This window comes from Stegodyphus dumicola, chromosome 5 (genome assembly GCF_044657685.1).
Source record: "Stegodyphus dumicola isolate Sdum_Otavi_A_Nest chromosome 5, ASM4465768v1".
NCBI classification, from domain to species: Eukaryota; Metazoa; Arthropoda; class Arachnida; order Araneae; family Eresidae; genus Stegodyphus; species Stegodyphus dumicola.
In genome coordinates this window covers 180360788-180378809 of record NC_140772.1, presented here as the reverse complement: position 1 = coordinate 180378809, position 18022 = coordinate 180360788, and the positions used below count along the sequence as shown (strand labels likewise).

The window sequence follows — 18022 nt, the reverse complement described above, 5'->3', positions numbered from 1 at the left end:
CGCCGTCATGTTAATTTAGAACGCCGCGTTCCTGTTTCATCAGCGCGTGCAATTTAAACACGCATACGTAATTTCCAGAAAACTGTTCGGCAATTAAAAAGAAACATCTAAGCCATGTACCAACCGTCCGTACACCAGGCAATATCCAAGCTGTCCAAGATGTTGTTATAAGAAATCCATGTCAGATGAACAAGAGAAGAACTGAAAGGCAAAATCCGAGAAGCAATTGCCGAAATTCCAGTTGAGATGTTACGTCAAACCATGAATAATGTAACGAAGAGACTGCAGGAATATCTGTATAAAGAAGTAGCTCACCTGCAAGATGTCATCCTAAAAAATAAATTATACTGTATGTATTCTAAAATGGCATTTTTTTACTATTACATGAGGTAAATATTTACAAATTAAATTACAAAAAGGTGTTGTTGCATTCTGATGATGCATATGATCTTTCATTAATTATCTGATTTCATTCATCATAATTATTATAAAAACCTCACTATCTATCAGCGTAACATAGAAATTCGTCTAAAATTTCATTTTATTTCGACAACTTAATTTACATTTTGTAACGGAATTTTTTTATAACATGAGTATCGTAAATAAAATACGCTTCAAACGTACGAGTGCAACATTTCTACTAATATTACATAATATTAGAGGTAACTCCTCTTTGTACAGTTTAATTTTATTTTATGGTTTTTAGATCAGATTTCCATTTATTATTTTTTCATATGTTGGATTGCTTCTGTTATACATGTTTTTACTCATGTTTGTTGTTACATGCTTGTTGTTTACTCTGTCCACTTAAATTAAAAAATTACTATTATTATTATTAATTTTTTTTTACTTGCTTATCATTTCGATGCAATAATTGTTTTTTAAATTTTTTTACCAGCCGGTATAGTTTCAAAATTTACATGTTTTTATTTTTTCCTCTGTTTGATTGATTATATATATATATTTAAAAGACGTGGATTAAACTGATTAACTGATTATTTTGAGAATATTTTAAAGTTTAATGTGTATCTTTATTGTTTTAGAAACAGTTAATTTATTCACGTCTTTTGTTGCACCAAAGCCATGACGACGATGCAGCGAAAGATGTAAATTTCTTTTTTTATTTTTGGTTTTGGCATGTTTTCCTCTCTTTGCCTTATACACTGGCTATCATAAATTAAGGAACAATCACAAAAATAGTGATAACTCCCTCAAAAATAAGCCAAACCGTGTAAAATTTGAATGTGTTGCCAGGTAAGAGTAGCTGAGTAAAACTGCGATATGCAAATTAGTGGCACTGCTTTCGAAATACGTCATCTGCGAGGAGCAAAGTCCATTTTTGAGAGCAAGCCCACATATTCCAGTGTGACAATGACATCAGAAATCTGAGATAGCCAATTCGTAACAATGACCTCCAGGCATCATTTGCCTGCAGAACTGCGATGGTGAGCCATTGGGAGACTAGAGGCAGGCCAAAGTCAGAGAGAAGTGGCAAGATGGCTAAATGTGAGTCCTTCTGTGGTTCATAGACTTTGGAGGCAATTTCAAAGCACAGATTCAGCATGTAGGAGGTTGAGCCAAGGACGGCCAACTGCAACGACGAGCGCCGATGACCGATATTTGACATTATGTGCTCTCAGGAATAGAACCGATACTCCGATTCTTCTTAGATCCTCCCTTGCTGTACCCATCGGAAGGTTGGTGACAACGTCAACTGTGCGTAGAAGGCTTCACGAAGTTGGTCTGTATGCGAGGCGACCAGCCATTTACATGCCTTTCACGTCACGCCATAGGAGGGAGCGTTTGCAGAGGGCACAACAGGATATCCACAGGACGCTTAATCAATGGAGGGCTGTTCTCTTTACGGATGAGTCCAGGTTTAGTCTAGAAAGCGATAGTAGGCGTTATTTAATATGGAGAGAACCTAGAAGCCGTTATCATCCGTCAAACATCCGTGAAAGATATGCATACAGAAGGGCAGTGTCTGTGTTTGGGATGGCATCCCTTTGGGTGGAAGCACAGACCTCCATGTCTTTCCAAGGGAAACCGTGAATGCTCAGATTTATAGAGATGGCATCCTTGATGTTTATGTGCTCCACATGCCGGGGCAAAAGGTGATGCTTTCCTATTACAGGAAGACAACGCAAGGCCACACAGGACTCGCATCATAGATGATTATCATCAACAGGAAACAATTATGCGCATGGAGTGGCCAGCTCGATCCCCGGATTTTAATCCTATCGAGCACGTTTGGGATGCTTTAGCGAGACCACTAGCTGCTCTCAATCCGTCCCTTCAAACCCTTGTCGTGCTTGCAACTGCTTTGCAAGAGCAATGGCTCTCGCTTCCGATGGAACTTATAGACCGCATAATTGAAAGCATCACACATCGTTGTATGTACTGTATTGCTTCTAGAGGCGATCATATTCCATATTGAAGGTACTTTTCCTATAGCAAACTGACACGTTCGATTTGTTCATTTTATACATGTGCTAATTTCTATAGTACTATATTTGTCTGGTAATTTCTTTTTATGTTATTTGATACCTTACTATGTGTTGTATATTGTGGGTATGTTTCATAAAATTCAACATGTAACTTTTTCAGTAATCGTGATTTTTGTGATTTTCCCTCAATTTATGATAACCAGTGTAATTTGCCACTATGCTTTCGGTGTTGGTTTTTTACATATGTTTTATTCCGAACTGAGTATAGAATGAATTTTAAACATATTATGTATTTTACATTATTATCACCATTTATTAATGCTTTCAGTGCGTATATGGATTAGATTTGAATTACTTTTTATTTTGTATTTATTCATTTATATATATAATAGCCACTACGCGGCCAGCCTTAATTTGGTTTCTAAATGTACCGGAAAAATGCCCAAAGGAAACACCAAACATTAAATTTAAAAACTGTACAGAATTCAACTCTGAAGAACACAACTTCATAAAAACATTTCAATAAAAATGTATTACATATAAAAATTTACGATGGAATAAGCAATATCCCTTAATATTAATTATAGTAATAAATAAATTAACCAACTTCCCGTTGCCGTCTCTCGACAAAATCCAGTATCCAAGAGAAAAGTAATTAAAAAAAAAAAACTGTGCAGAATTATCGCCCTCATTTTTCCGGGTGGCAACGGTGCTGATTATCATGCCATTGTTGCTGGCATAATGAGAGAGAGTTATCAATTTGATGCGATTTCATCAAAAAACGTAAAATAAAATAAAAAAAAAGAAACTCATTCGAATCTTGAAAAAATCGCTGTGAGGTGCACTGCCTCTTGTCTCGATGCACCTATAGTACTAAATTTCGTTAGCCCTGGGTCTTAGCTTAGGCGCAGCACGAACGAAAGACACACACACAGACAGACCCTTCCATTTACATATATAGATATGCATATACACCTACTTAATATTTAATATATATATATATGCACTTATTTAATATTTACTAGATATATATGTATATATTATACACCTAATTAACTTACGACAGATAATTTTGCTATGAGATAGAAGACAGAATACTAGTAAGAACGCGAGATTCCAAATCTTTATCTAGTGGTAAGAAATTTTGTAGCGCTATTGAGGCAGAATAGCAATACTTACCCAAGATACACAAAAGGAGAGAAAATAACTTTGCGGTATCTGATTTATCCCATTGGGACGGCTCGGCCGCAATCCGTGACCAATACAGTATAATCCACAAGGCCGTCCGGCGATGTATGTAAGTCATACTGATCGATTGAGTAATGGTTACATAAAATGCATACATGCAACATACATGATACATTCATGAATATTTTAGCGGGAAGTTACATTATTTCACCAGCAAAGAAATTTCGGCTCGTTCAGTAACTGATTTTATGTAAACGTTATTTCAAAATTTATTCTTGTTAAAAGTGCCTCGTAGTTAGTTAATTGAATTCCCCAAAGGATTCGTAATCTGACTGATAACTGACTTGCATTGCACAGAAATTCTTTCTACTTGTCGTGAATACCTTAATAAAATCTTTAATTTAGACTCAGCGTAGTTGACAACAATGTAACGGCTAAATTAGCGCAAATAGTGGGTGCGCCAGCTATGTTAAATGTTTGAGTTTGCTATCTATATTTTGTTTTAGTGAAAGCAGACGTTAGAAGGCGAAAATTGAGTTGAGATTATTAGATGAAATAAAGGATTCTCATTTAATCCCAGATGACGCCGTTTTATCATATATAATATTATTGATCCTTAAACGTTTTGATTTTAATATTATTAAAATCTCAATGATTATTTTTTAATTGTTTTGTTGGTCATCAGTGTTATGATACTGATATATGTTAAACCTTTAATATAAGATTAATATATTTATTCTTAAATTAACAGTGGTTTAACTTAATTGGTTTAACATTTAATTTAAGAAAAATACATACACGTATAACTCGCTATACAGAAATTAAGATCGAAATTTACGGGTACGCGTTTTACGATGGATATAAAAATGAGAGATTAAAAATAAGGAATAAAATCTGCATGCAAATATGAGATTTTTAAATTACCTAAATAATGTTTATCTAAAAGAAATGACATACCTTATAAACTTAAAAATTTTTACTATCGGATAACATGAAATGTTCGTCTTCTGTTATACATTCAGACCCATCATCGAATTCTGCTTCATCTTCACCATCGTTACACTGATCTATAGATAAGTAATCTTTATCCCACCTTTAATTTCATAACTTTAACTTGAATGAATTGATTAACTTTCATAACTTCAACACTTGAATAACTTACTTGTGCACACCTGCCTGAATACAACCCACCCTCTTTTCAGAATTATTTACTCCCTTAAGCATTCCCCCCCCCTCCACACACACATATTTTTCCCGTTATCGCTTGGTAATTCGGTATACCAGAAATTCAGAAAACGTGGGAGAATCATCGAATGACTTCAAAAGATAAGAGCATCGCACATGTATGTTTTAAGGTTCTTTCACAAAGAAGTAGGTGCATGTTATAAGGCGAATATTTGTAAAAAAATTAGTATTTAAAATGCCGTATAACTCAAATATTAAATTAATTATAAAAAATTAATAAATAAAGTTTGAAATTATAGGTGGGTATTATACGCCGGAATATACGGCGTATAACGCGTACAGGATCACAAGATTATTCATATAAAATAGGAAAGTTTAAAGAAATGAATCAAACTGCCTGAGTGTTTTTTCTTCTCCATCTATTTCGAGCATAATCATCTTACTTCCCTAAGAATGCAAGAGGTATTAAATGATTTTTGTTCAACTTATATATTTTAGGTAAGTCTGGAACTCCAGAAACTTAACTTACGGTTACGTGAAGCAGAAGAACCAGTGATCCTCGTTACCCATGGTTACGATATGACGTCTCCTATCGTCGAATTACCATCTCTCGAAGGTGAGAATTTCGTAATTTAAGAGCTTTAGAAATTTAAGAATATTTAACATTTAGATAAACATTTCAACATGTATTTTTGTGTTTTAAGTGTGTTTTGTAGTATAAATTTGAAAAACTTTAAATTGACCTTTTAGAAACCCTCACAGATTGTTGGAGACATACTTGGTTAATTTCTTCTTCAAGGAGAAACAAAAACTCCGTTTTGAAAATACATAAATATGTCTCTTTAAAACCTACCTCAGTCTAAGACTGAAATTAGAACAGCTTTACAATTGGAATCAGAGTGCTATTTTTGTATAATTTATATTTCAAATCTAATTTTAATGCAGGTAAAAAAACCATAAACTTGACAGTAACTTGAAATTACTCACCATTATAACAAGGCCCCCAAAAATGTTTTCATCAGTGCTCATAAGCCTGTATAATAATTTCAGTGGAGAGATCACAACAAGCCCATTACAGATAGAATTAAACTTCTGAATGCACCATATTTAATAAATGCATTGTTGCGTAATCCATCAATAATTCGCTTTCTTAAGAAGTGGTACTTCTAGATTCTTAAAAAATAGCATATACGCATGATATGATAGTTTCTTATTTTTCCATCGTTCCTAAGCAAATTATATGCTTAAAATGTCTCTCCCACATGAAGCATGTCACTACTCTCGAATGCCTTTTACAAAATAAACATTTTTAAGACTCAGGAAACTTAGGACTAATACAAGAATTGTCTCGATGGAGTAATACAAGAAGCTTAATGTGTACCATTGAATACTTAGGTATCCTTTCAAGAGGAGTTACGTAAATGTAAAATGAAATGCAAAAGTAATCACCTCCAGGCAGAAATTACTTTCGTTGCTGATCTCTTATCACAATGAAAAATGCCCATTTTCGGAATAAAATGCTTTTATAGTTCCAAATCCATGTTTTCCTACATTAATACTACTTTTCATTTCAAATATGAATAAGTACTGTGATAAGAAAAGTAGTTTTATATCGATTTTCTAATGCCTATCGTAAAGTGAACCGTGTAAAGCATTTTGTTTTTTTCTTACTTCCTCCCTTTTTATTTTTGCGTCTCTCATTCAAAGAGTGTTTACTTACCACATAAATTGAAAAATGGTGGAGACTTCCACAGTCATTATGTATGTCAGTTAAGTTATCATCATCCGGAATCAAGATAAGCGGAATTTCAGTTATACAGATCGCTTGTTCCTCTCTCTAATTAAAGTTAAGATTAATATTAATGTAATATTTATACGGTTAATGTTAATTTTTTGTTGATATATTTTACGTAAACATTTATTTCTTCACAACAATTAAAATCAATTTAGAATTATTGTTTATGAAATTAAATTATAGTTTTATTATAAAATGAAACACGAGTGAAGCCTTGTTTGTTTGTTAAAGAATACTTTGTTTTCAATACTTAAAAACATGAAAAAATGAAATCCTCAGAAATCGTACACTTGAGTAGAACGTGAGATGAAATGTAGAAATTATTATATTAATGTGGAACTGAATTGCATTTCAAATTCCATGATAACAAATAATAAAACTTTTGATGTATAATAAATAATAACTAGTAAAATTTAAACCTATTATTATTAACCTATTACCTAAAATTAAGGTAACTAGTAAAATTTAAACCTATTATTATTAACCTATTACCTAAAATTAAGGTAATAGGTTAATAATAATAGGTTTAAATTTTGCTAGTTATTATTTATTATACATCAAAAGTTTTATTATTTGTTATCATGGAATTTGAAATGCAATTCAGTTCCACATTAATATAATAATTTCTACATTTCATCTCACGTTCTACTCAAGTGTACGATTTCTGAGGATTTCATTTTTTCATGTTTTTAAGTATTGAAAACAAAGTATTCTTTAACAAACAAACAAGGCTTCACTCGTGTAAGTATTAAAAGCAAAGTTTAAGTATTGTCTAAAAGTGTAAGCGCTAAAAACATTTTCTAAGCAACGTTGCGCACAAATTGCTTTGCTGAAGGTATTATAATCTTTCCCCAGTTTCCAATTTGAGCGAACTCTACGAAAACAAATCACAGCAACTATTTTCTGAATTAGAAACTTTTGTACCTGAAATAAAAACGAAACTCGCGAAACGCGTGCCTTCGCATAATTTGCGCGAACTGTTTCCTTGCTTTAAATCACGGACGAAAGACTTTTGAGAGACTTCTAAAGAGCTGGGCCTTATAATGTACCCAAATGATCTTGTTAAAGTCAACTACGAAGTTAAACTTAAGTGGGAATAAAATATTAGCTCGTTCTGTCTGTGTCTCTTGCAAAAAGGAAAAGTTTCTTAGTGTAATAAACTGCAGAATTCAACTTAGAGAGAACATCTTAGACAAACCATGTTTGAAAAGTGAACGATCACAGATATGATCTTCAAAAAAAATGTAAATATACATTTGATTTTATTGCAGCAAGTATTTACAAGAAAAAAAGCAGTGATTTCCAAGCATGGATCCATTTGACTTCTCAAAGGACACGACACCAACCAAGCATTTACAAGAAATGAAAGGCTATTATGCAATTCTAAATGCACATTGTAATGTTTTTAATACTTAAACTTCTAAATTGTTCTTCAGTGAAATTTTTGGAACCCTTGTAGCTGAAACTGAACTCAAAGTTATTATAATTCACATGTTTGTAATATTTTTAAGATCTTTCATTTCATAAGCCATTCTATGGTTTTAATATTTATAATACTATACTTGAAGTTAATATAAATTATTAAGAAACATAGTTTCCTCTTCGATATGAAACTAGACATGCTTTATAAGGATATATTTGGTCTAGTACTGCTACTTTAGTCCTATAACCCTGACAGGCATGTAGCGAGACGGCTATGTCTGATACACAAAAATCATACGAAAGTTTTAAAACAACCATTTTATTTAAACAGAACTTTGAACATATGGGCACGACATTATGCTGCAAATAATATCAGCTTGTGGAAATACAAATTAAAATAAAAACAGTCAGTTCAAATTGACCGTTGATCCGTAGTCTGAAACTACGTAGTTAATTATTTAACTATAAGCTAAAACAATAAATTACGGGCACCCCAGATTACAGCGGCGAAAGGACACAAAGCCCAGATAGTTACATTTAACTAGAGCTGGCAGAATCTAACCATGCAGCGCGCGTGCCAGAAACCCTTGCTCTCAAGATCCAGAAACCTCAGCTAAAATATGCAGCCAACTAATTTGCTATCTGGCGAGGAATACGAAAAGAGGAAATTAAGGTAAAGTTCCATATCATAATAACTGGTTAATTTAAAATAAGAACCTTACAACTTATTCCGATCATTAAATATGAAAATCTACAGAGCTTGTTAGACAAACACCCTAAAAACTGGTGATACTTAACATATAGATTAACCCAGATTTTCTAAGCTTCTCATTCATTAGAAATTTTAGCATATAATTTTCTAAATACGTTAACATAATTAGAGTTACATATCATAATTAGAGTTAATTAAGGATTTAATATTAAGAATGCTGTTTATATGGGTCTGTAGAAGAAAATCAATTTTAGGGAACGATTTTATGAGCAGGCCAGTCGCAGAATCATTTGTTAAAGCTCTCATGCGTAAAACGTCTACAGTACTGAAAGCTGATGATCTTAAATGTGGCTTCAAGCAATTAAATTTGCCAACAACATTACCTTAACGCTTCGTTATTATGAATAGCGGATTCAAAGCTGCTCCAAAATATAAGGTAGTTGTTTACGTCTCCATGGAATTTGACTATGGTCAATTTCGTATGCTCAGTGCAAACTATATTGTTAGATTTCGATTCCTATTCTCAGTATCAAGTGACGCATCCGCTGATAGGGCTGGGACACTAAGTTCTAGTTTAGCTAATTAATTCTTGTGGGGACGCGAAATTTTCTGCGAACCACCTTTTCTTGTAGTTCTTCAGAATTTAAAAATTCTGCTTAGATCTTAAAAATGTTTTTCTAGTTCTGCATCTACAATGTTAAGAGACTCGCAGTTGTATATTAGTATTTCTAGTAATTTTTTCAAAAGTTTCAATCGCTTTCGGAACTTTATCTGGTAATGCTTATAGTAATTTAGAGACTGATGCTGTTAGAATGCTGCGTATTTTCATCGGTTGAGATAAATTATTTTCAGACATAGTTTCTTGGTTACAAAATAAATTATTAATCAATATATCATATACAATAACTAATAATATATATTTCTTATTTCTGTTGTGTTGAATTATTCTAACATGTCCATATAACATGTCCATATAATGGCCAAGAATGCCATAAATTTGTTAAATTCGAGAAATTTCTTCAAAAGTAACCAGGTAAACTACTAACCTATCTACCTATCCAAAGTCAAGGTTTGTATAATCCAGTATATTGTCTTCTTCCTAAAGCCACGAATGGTGATTTAAAAACCAAAACTGATATACATGCAAATTATTAAATGTTAATTTTTAAGTAATTAATTCCAGTTAATTTTTAAGTAAATTGTATTTGAGATATAAGCAAAATAGAAATCCATAAGTAGATTAAATTAACATTATAAAATCAGTATGAAGTTAAATTTCCGTAAATATAAAAATGTTCATTTGTAACGGGAGGTTCACATCAAGGTTCTTATTAATTATCGAACGCTCGATACGATTTCGCAATTAAGTTATTACAAAAACTTTTATGAAATTTTTTAATGTTTAGAAACTTTCTCATTTACGCATTTTGAAAATAATAATGTAAGATTTTATAAATGATCACTTTGTATTTATTGTGAGTTTGCTCTAAAGTATCTGCGATAGAACAAATAAGCTGAAATAAAACTAGGCACACCTGTTTACGTATTAGTTATTCTAAGGTACGTTAATATACGATCTAAAATATTAAAATTATATTTAAAGAAAAGAACTCTTATTTGTAGAGAAAAATTATTCTTTTAAGCATAGGTTCTTTGTTAACAAAATTCTTATTAAAATATAAATCTCATTAAGAGAGTCATCAACGTTTCTTAATTTTGAGCTTATATATTTAAGTGTAGTTGCAATAATATATTCCTTAATTCATGGGATGGAAAGAATTCGTTTTAAATGTGACAGAATGTTATGCTTTAATTTATTAACATCTGAACAACACTTTCTTTTAAAGAAGTATTTATGTATTACATAAATGATGTCACGTTGGCAATATAAAATCTTTACAAGCTAAACAAAACTTGAATTTATGTTGATATTTTTCTGAAGAATTACATGCATTTTATGCTCTGAAGAATTATATTTATTTAATGCTTTTATGCATTTACATTCATTTCATGCTCTGCTTGGGATTTTTTAAGTGCGATTTTAAAGAATTTTGCTAATATTACGATGAACACAGAAATTACAGCATATTAAAATTACACGAGGAATATGGTGATATTTTCCCCTTACTTCGTAATAGGTGTACAACATGTTTGATTTTTATTTGTTTTAGTAAGTGAAGAGGAGTCAGCAGAAGATACATTTGGCAGACGACCATCAATGCCGGTTAAGTCTCATACAATTGCACTTCAGAAACGAAGGTACCGTATTTTTAGAATAATTTAGCTAAAAATATGTAAACCTCAATAAAGACGATGTAATGTAATTATTTTAGTTAAAATTCTTCTGTAGTACATCGTTTTTAAACATTTTCTTTCATAATTTTACTTTTTTCTCCTTCTTGTCTAATTTTTCATTTCTCCTTACCTAATTCCCATTCCATTTTTTAATTCTATATTATTACTTAAACAAAATACTCAAACAATATTTCTTACAGAATAAGTAAGAATTATTCATTAGGTATTCACATATGCAGATATAAGATTTACACATAAAAGTTTTGCCATCATCTACAGCTTTTGAATGGCGTCATTTACTGTTGCCGTTTGCTAGCACAAAACACTTCAAGAATGAGTGGGTATATCGAAATTTGAATTAGATGCATATGTACGTGTAATAATTTTAAATTATACGATTATTAAGTTTTATTTATATCTGCGAGCGTTTTCTATTTTTGGTTTTGGGTTTTAAACTCTGCTTCTTCTTTTAAATGAAAGGTTTCGCATTCTAAAGCGAAATTTTTCTAAAGCTACCAAAAGAGCTTTAACGCATACTTTCACATCCATTTGTGTTATATAATTTTTATTATTATATTTCAATGAATCTAGTATATTATAACTATTTTGTAGAGTCATTAGGTTATTTTGAAAAAGGATACGTGAAAAATGAGCAACGCTCTCACCAGAACTCGACACTGGACTTCTCAAATATGCCGAGTGTGCTACGTTGACCAGGAAGACATGCTGGAAGGAGAGAGAAACCTCATATACTCCCCTTTTAAAGGGCGACTGAGGACTAGGGGGTCACCAAATCCTAGTGATGACGAATTATTGTCCACCACCTTTTTAGTTCGGGCGCCACTATTTATTCATTAGGGTTATTGAAGCAGGAAATGTGAAAAATGTGCAATGCCCTCACCGGGACTCGAACCTGGACCTCTCGAATTTGCTCCGAGTATATTCGAGAGGTCCGAGTCCAGAGCAATACGAAGGCTTGCTGGATGGAAGGAGAAAACCGCACGTCAGTTCTATTATTTTTTTTTCCTATTACATTTACGAGGACATAAAAATGCTGCCAGTGTGAAGAAAATTGTGAAAGTTTAAAAATACTTCTGCAGAAATTCCAAAAGACATAATATTTAGGGTAACTAATTACATTAGATATTCTCCTTAGATTTTAACTTGGACTTTCAAAATATTTCACACACCAAAGAATTAAATCTTAAAACAAGTAGTAATAAGTAACGAAACTCGGGGTAGCGTAAGTAAATTTGCAAGACTATAGCTCCGTAGTTAAATGTAATCTTCGTCTTTGCCAGTTTTTCATTCCAGAAGCTGAAGAAGAAACTTCGATTTAACTGTTGTTACTAATAGGCTTGCAAATTTATTCAAGCTACGCCCATCCCTGTTGCTTATTACTAGTACCTTTAACATTTGATTCTACTTTGTTTAAAAATGGTACGGCTGAGAAGAGGATTTTTAATTAAAAAACAATTTATTACAAGAAATGCCGCTAAATCTGGAAAATTTTAATATTCTCAACAATGCACTAAAGATCCTGAAAACTCCTTTCACATCTTCTCATTGAGCTGGGATTTATAAAAAATTTTGCGAAAGAAGTTGATAAAATAAGTTAACATTTACATATGTTATAAAAGTATTTCCTAACAGAAGAGACGTTAAAATCAAGCAAGCACTTTTTTCGAAACCGTAACTTAAAAAAAAAATCTAGATTACAAAGTTGATTAGGGGAAAACAAAAGAAAAAAAACTACTTCATTTTAAATTTCTAGAAATATTTGCCTACAAATTTCTTGCAGAAATGTAAAGCAGCAAATTATCAAAACATAATAGATAAATTTTCAAAGTCATAAGAAATATGGAAATGCAACATAATTTAATAAAGCTTTTCTCGAGTATGCCTAGATTACTTTCCTGTTTTCCTCGAAAGAATGCGCAATATACATAGTGAGCGTCTTCCGCAGTAAATTTCTTTTTTTCTTTTCTCTTTTTTTTTTTTTTTTTTTTTTTTTTTTTTTTTTTTTGAACAAACGTGTGACTACGAACTACGAATAGAGTTCTCCGTATACTCGCTGACTTCTTTAAAATCTGTTTTAAGTGTCTTCTGTTCAAGTGATTAAACTTTCGTTAACACAAAATTTCTTTCGTCTATAGTTTTAACACCATACAAATAAAATTTTACAAAAATCTGAAAGGTTTCACATTTTAAATTTCGTCCAAAGGGGCGTCTTTTTAACATTTTGTGTGTTACCTTTATTTATTAAATATCATATTCTTTTCAATTAAACCATAAAATTAAGTTCAATAGCAATGTCGCAAAATACTTTTAAAATGAGCATATCTTTCAGAATTTCCGTTCCGCGCGCTGGAGATAATTGTTGCCTTTGCTCGCTTTGAAATCCTTGTGTTTGTTAATCAAAAATCGTTAAACGTTTTAAAGTTTTACAAAATATGAAATCGATAATAAAACAAATTCCAAATTTCAAATTCGGCCTTCCACATGTCCATATTCGTAGTAGGATTACGTCATTCAAAATTCGATGTACCGTTATTTTATCACAATTCGAGAAATATATTTATGCATATTTTTCATTATTTAATTTCTTCAAATATAATGCAGGACTCTAACATTTGGTGGCAACAGTTTGAAAAGGGAAACGGACATTTATAGTGATTCAACGCAAAATCGCAAAACGAAAACAATAATCCTTCAGGGACAAAGCCTCTTTGGACTATAAATGAGATTGAATTTTTCCTAAAAATGTTAAATACGCATAAATCCTCTATTGAATGAATCTTCAATTTTCAGGCAGGTGACTGTATGAAGCGCTCATGCAGTTAGATAACGTAGCGAAAATCAATGTCATTATTGTGACAACTTCATCAAGGTGATCGAATCAGCCCACTATTCTCATCCCATAGATATTATCTAAAGTAAATTGATGGCACAATCAATAATTGAGTTTATTGTGTTAGTATAATTCTGTATTAAAGCCAGAATCACTGTAATAGGGAGTGTTAGTGAAGTCAAGCTAATATGGAATGAATTCCAAAATGTTATTTCGTTTCACTGATAGTATGGGTAAATGTAAGAAAAATGAACCTTCTTCTTTTTGAAACTGTTAGTTGGCTGACTTGGTCTTGACGTTTTGTAAACGTTTGCATCAATTTATTTATTTTGCTAAAAAAAAAAAAAAAAAAAAAAAAAAAAAAAAATAGAAGCTTTAGTAAATATCATATTGCATTATATTGCGAACGTTCTTCCTGATAACACCTGACACATAATAACAATAAAAAATATTATACATCATTTCTTATAATGAAAGATATAATTCGTATATTACGTATACTAGCGGATTTGATATACTAAAGATTCGTATAATATCAGCGAGTATATTTGGTATACTAGCTGCATGATAACCTGGATTTGAAATATTCCACAGAATTTCGTTTTGTTACTGATTTAACATTCATTTGAAAGCAATATTAAGCTTAGCTTTAAATTTTATTTAAATGACCGTTAAACCAATGTATAATGCTTTGTTTAAATTAATTAAATGATCTGCTATTGTATCAAAATACATTTTATAATTTGCTTTTTCATAGTAATTTTTAATAGACGTAATCTTAGAAATGTTCATCATTGGTTGAATTTTTAAATTGCCATTTTATACGCTAATTAGTACGTGCATTTTAATTATTTCCATTCTTTATAAAATAAAGAATCTAAATTAATAAATTAAATATGATACATTTTAAAATTAGATTGACAGTATGTTTAATTAATTTCATTTAAAAATTTTTACAAATTTTCGGGGTTAATTCTTGAATCGCTATGTAACAGTCTGTTTATCCTATAAGGTATTTCTCCCGCCTTCTTGGCATGTCTTCGTGGTGTTGCGGTCTGCATTCTGGGCGCGTATTCCAGAGGTCCGCGCTTCAATTGCCGGCGAAGGCGTTGCATATTTTTCAACTTTCCTGCTTCTGAAAAAAATCATAATGTCTCTACAGTGGCGCCTGAACTAAAAGGGTGTTGGATGATGATTCTCCACAACCAGGATTTGGCGAAAGATTTCCCTAAAACCTCAGTCGCCTTTTAAAAAAGGGAGTATATAAGATATTCTCCCCTTCCTGGCATGTCTTCCTGGTGTGGTGGTCTGCACGCTCAGCCCGTATTTTAGAGGTCCGCGGTTCGATTCTCGCCGAAGGCGTTGCTTATTTTTTTATCTTTCTTGCTTCTTAAAAAATCCTAATGTCTCCACTTTTTTCCTAGTTCATTTTATTCTTACTGTTTATTTACTTCAGTTCTGCTGTTTGGATGAAAAAAGAGTACTCGGCTGATATGTTTTAATTCCTTGTGTAATTTGTTGATATTTTACATAGATATAGAACTTATTTTATGGAACTCATGTCATATGCTTTTCAGATTTTTCTGTATAAACTAAGCATGATTAAGCTTGTACTTAATTTATCAGTGTGCTTTTGAATTTTTCCCTTTCTGTTGATTTAAGTTATATAAAAAGCAACAGAGCTTTTTTGGGGGGGGGGACATTTTACATTAATTTATGTCAATGTGTACGACATGTAAATTCGTTGATCTGTAAATGGAAATGGAAATGCATTTACATAGTACTCAGGTCTTTTCTTCTCTGTTTATCCTTATACAATCATGATGTATATACATAAAATATTTCAGCCGGGAAATATATGTTCGCTTAATTTTAAAAACGAACCGATTTTTATACTGTTTTGTTTTATAAAATTAATTTCTTTTGCCACCTATTTAATCTCTGTCAAAACAAAATACGATAAGTAAAAGTAATATTAAATCTAATTAATTAAATTATTATTACTTCATGACGTATACATATTTCGTTTGCAGAAGTAAAGCAATCCAATTATCCAGAATTTTTGAATATTTGAATGAAATTTTGTCTCAGTTTTTCCGAATACTTGGAATTATATTTATTATATAAATTAAAAGAATTGCCTATTATTGCTCTAAATCCATGGCTAACACATATTTTTAGGATGTCGGAAATTTCAATTAGAATATCCACCATGTCCGAGAGAGAGAGCAGCTACGCAAGAACAGACGAATCTTCGGTACAAATGAGTTCTCCCCCAGCAACAGAAGAAGCCCCATCTTTCACGTATCCTGTACCTCAAGTGCCCCGGGTCGAGGAGCCTAAACCTTCCCCTTCGGCACCTGGTGTTCGCTACAGACAACTGCAGCCGCTCACTCTCATGGACGAAGCAAGTCAGCCAGTCAAGTTCGCTGATTCGGACTCCAGCGAAGGATCCAGGAAGAGCCCAGGGGGCCAAAACCACCAGGAATATCAGGAATCGGACGACACTTCTTACGCGAGGGCGATACAAAACGCGCAAAGGAAGAGAAGTCTCATGAACGGACTGTCGTCGAGTGCCGAAGAGGACACTGATAAATTCGAAATGGGGACGTGTTCAGAAGGTCAGTAACTGCATCGTATATTATGGATACTGGACATTTCCATTCATTAAATTTAAAGTATGATCATATCTTTAATAAAATTGATCATTTCTCCTCATATGCGTATAAATTTAGGCAGTTGATATCTGCACTTTGATTTATTACATATATTGTGTTCATTAAAGAAATTTAGTGCGAATTTAATAGTCTCTACGCATATTTCTCTATTGATTGATTCACGCATATTTCTCTATTGATTGATTCACCCGCTCTCGCTGTATTATGTCTGTTGGTTTAACACAGAAGAAATCTGCAGCGATTGAATAATCTAAAAAAGGCACTTTATTCAAATAAGATTAGATTAAGGTTAGAACGAACTTTATTTTAATAAGGTTAGAAGCGTTTGTTTGGTAGTGACACGGGCTGCTGTAGTGCACTTTTTATTATCTCAGCATGGGTAATGTAGTGACGAGCATACTACCCCATCGAAAATACGGATTGTTTTATTTACAAAAAAAGGATGGAAAGGTGAGATCCATGTGCTAAGAGTATCTTAATATTTTCATGCTTTTTTCAGTTTTATTCAAAGAATCATACATCAAGAGCGGTCTAACTATATGAATAACTTAATAAAAGACGGTGAAACTTGTGAAACGATATTTTTAACACTAAAACCGTGGGAATTAGTCTATACTCAAAACCTCAGACAGAACATTTTTTTGTTTTGTAATTAATATTTTTAATAACTCTTTCTTATCATATATTAACCAAAATTGGAACAATTCAAGTGCGTTATAAATTACTTTCATGACATTGAAAAATTTGATGTGTACACCACATAAATTCCTTGTACGGAATAGTAAATTATGCTCACTTTTTGCTGCATTTCATTTAAACTCATTTCTTCGAATTTCGTTAGAGGTGTATTTCTCATTCAATTAATTCTAAGTTCGTGACAAGACAAAAATAACATAAATCTTAAAATTTGAAAAATATAAAAAAATCAAACACTAAATAGTTAAAAAAATCAGAAAACAATTTTTACAATTAAAATTAGAGTTTATACGCAAAAGCAAGCAGTTCGACGAGCAGACAGCAAGTCAGATTTTTCGGTGCACAAAATGAAAGTTTACTTTTGGTCCCACTCGGCAAAAAGACACTGAACGTGCAGAAACAGAAATTATAGTCTGCTAAGTTTCAAATGTAAAAAATATGGCTGCTGTGATAAACAAATATTAGGCTTAGCCACACTTAAGTAATTTTTAAATTGTTGATAATTCTACAACTATTGCGTGCAGATTAACTAAAGGCATAAAAACCTTAACCGGAAGATAAGAACAACATAATTCAATCATTTTTAAAGCAAAAAATGCGTAATTTAACAACTTATAAGAATCAAACAAAATGAGCTAACTGAGTCGAGTAACAGAGTGGGCATATATATATATACATATTTATATACTTTTGGTGCGGCCGATTGCAACCAAAACGGGAGGTACACAAGTGCATGTTATACCAGTCCTATAT

At 32.0% G+C, this 18022-nt stretch overlaps 1 protein-coding gene across 2 annotated transcripts in view; it reads left to right on the top strand.

The window, feature by feature from the left end:
• Positions 1-18022, top strand: part of LOC118182844 (gamma-aminobutyric acid type B receptor subunit 2-like) — a 591214-nt gene that overhangs the window by 565099 nt on the left and 8093 nt on the right. For both annotated transcript variants that reach the window (XM_035352237.2, XM_035352236.2), the window contains exons 17-19: positions 5319-5436; positions 10921-11008; positions 16077-16516. In XM_035352237.2, the coding sequence (XP_035208128.1) occupies positions 5319-5436; positions 10921-11008; positions 16077-16516 (646 nt within the window). The remainder of the gene's footprint in view (positions 1-5318; positions 5437-10920; positions 11009-16076; positions 16517-18022) is intronic.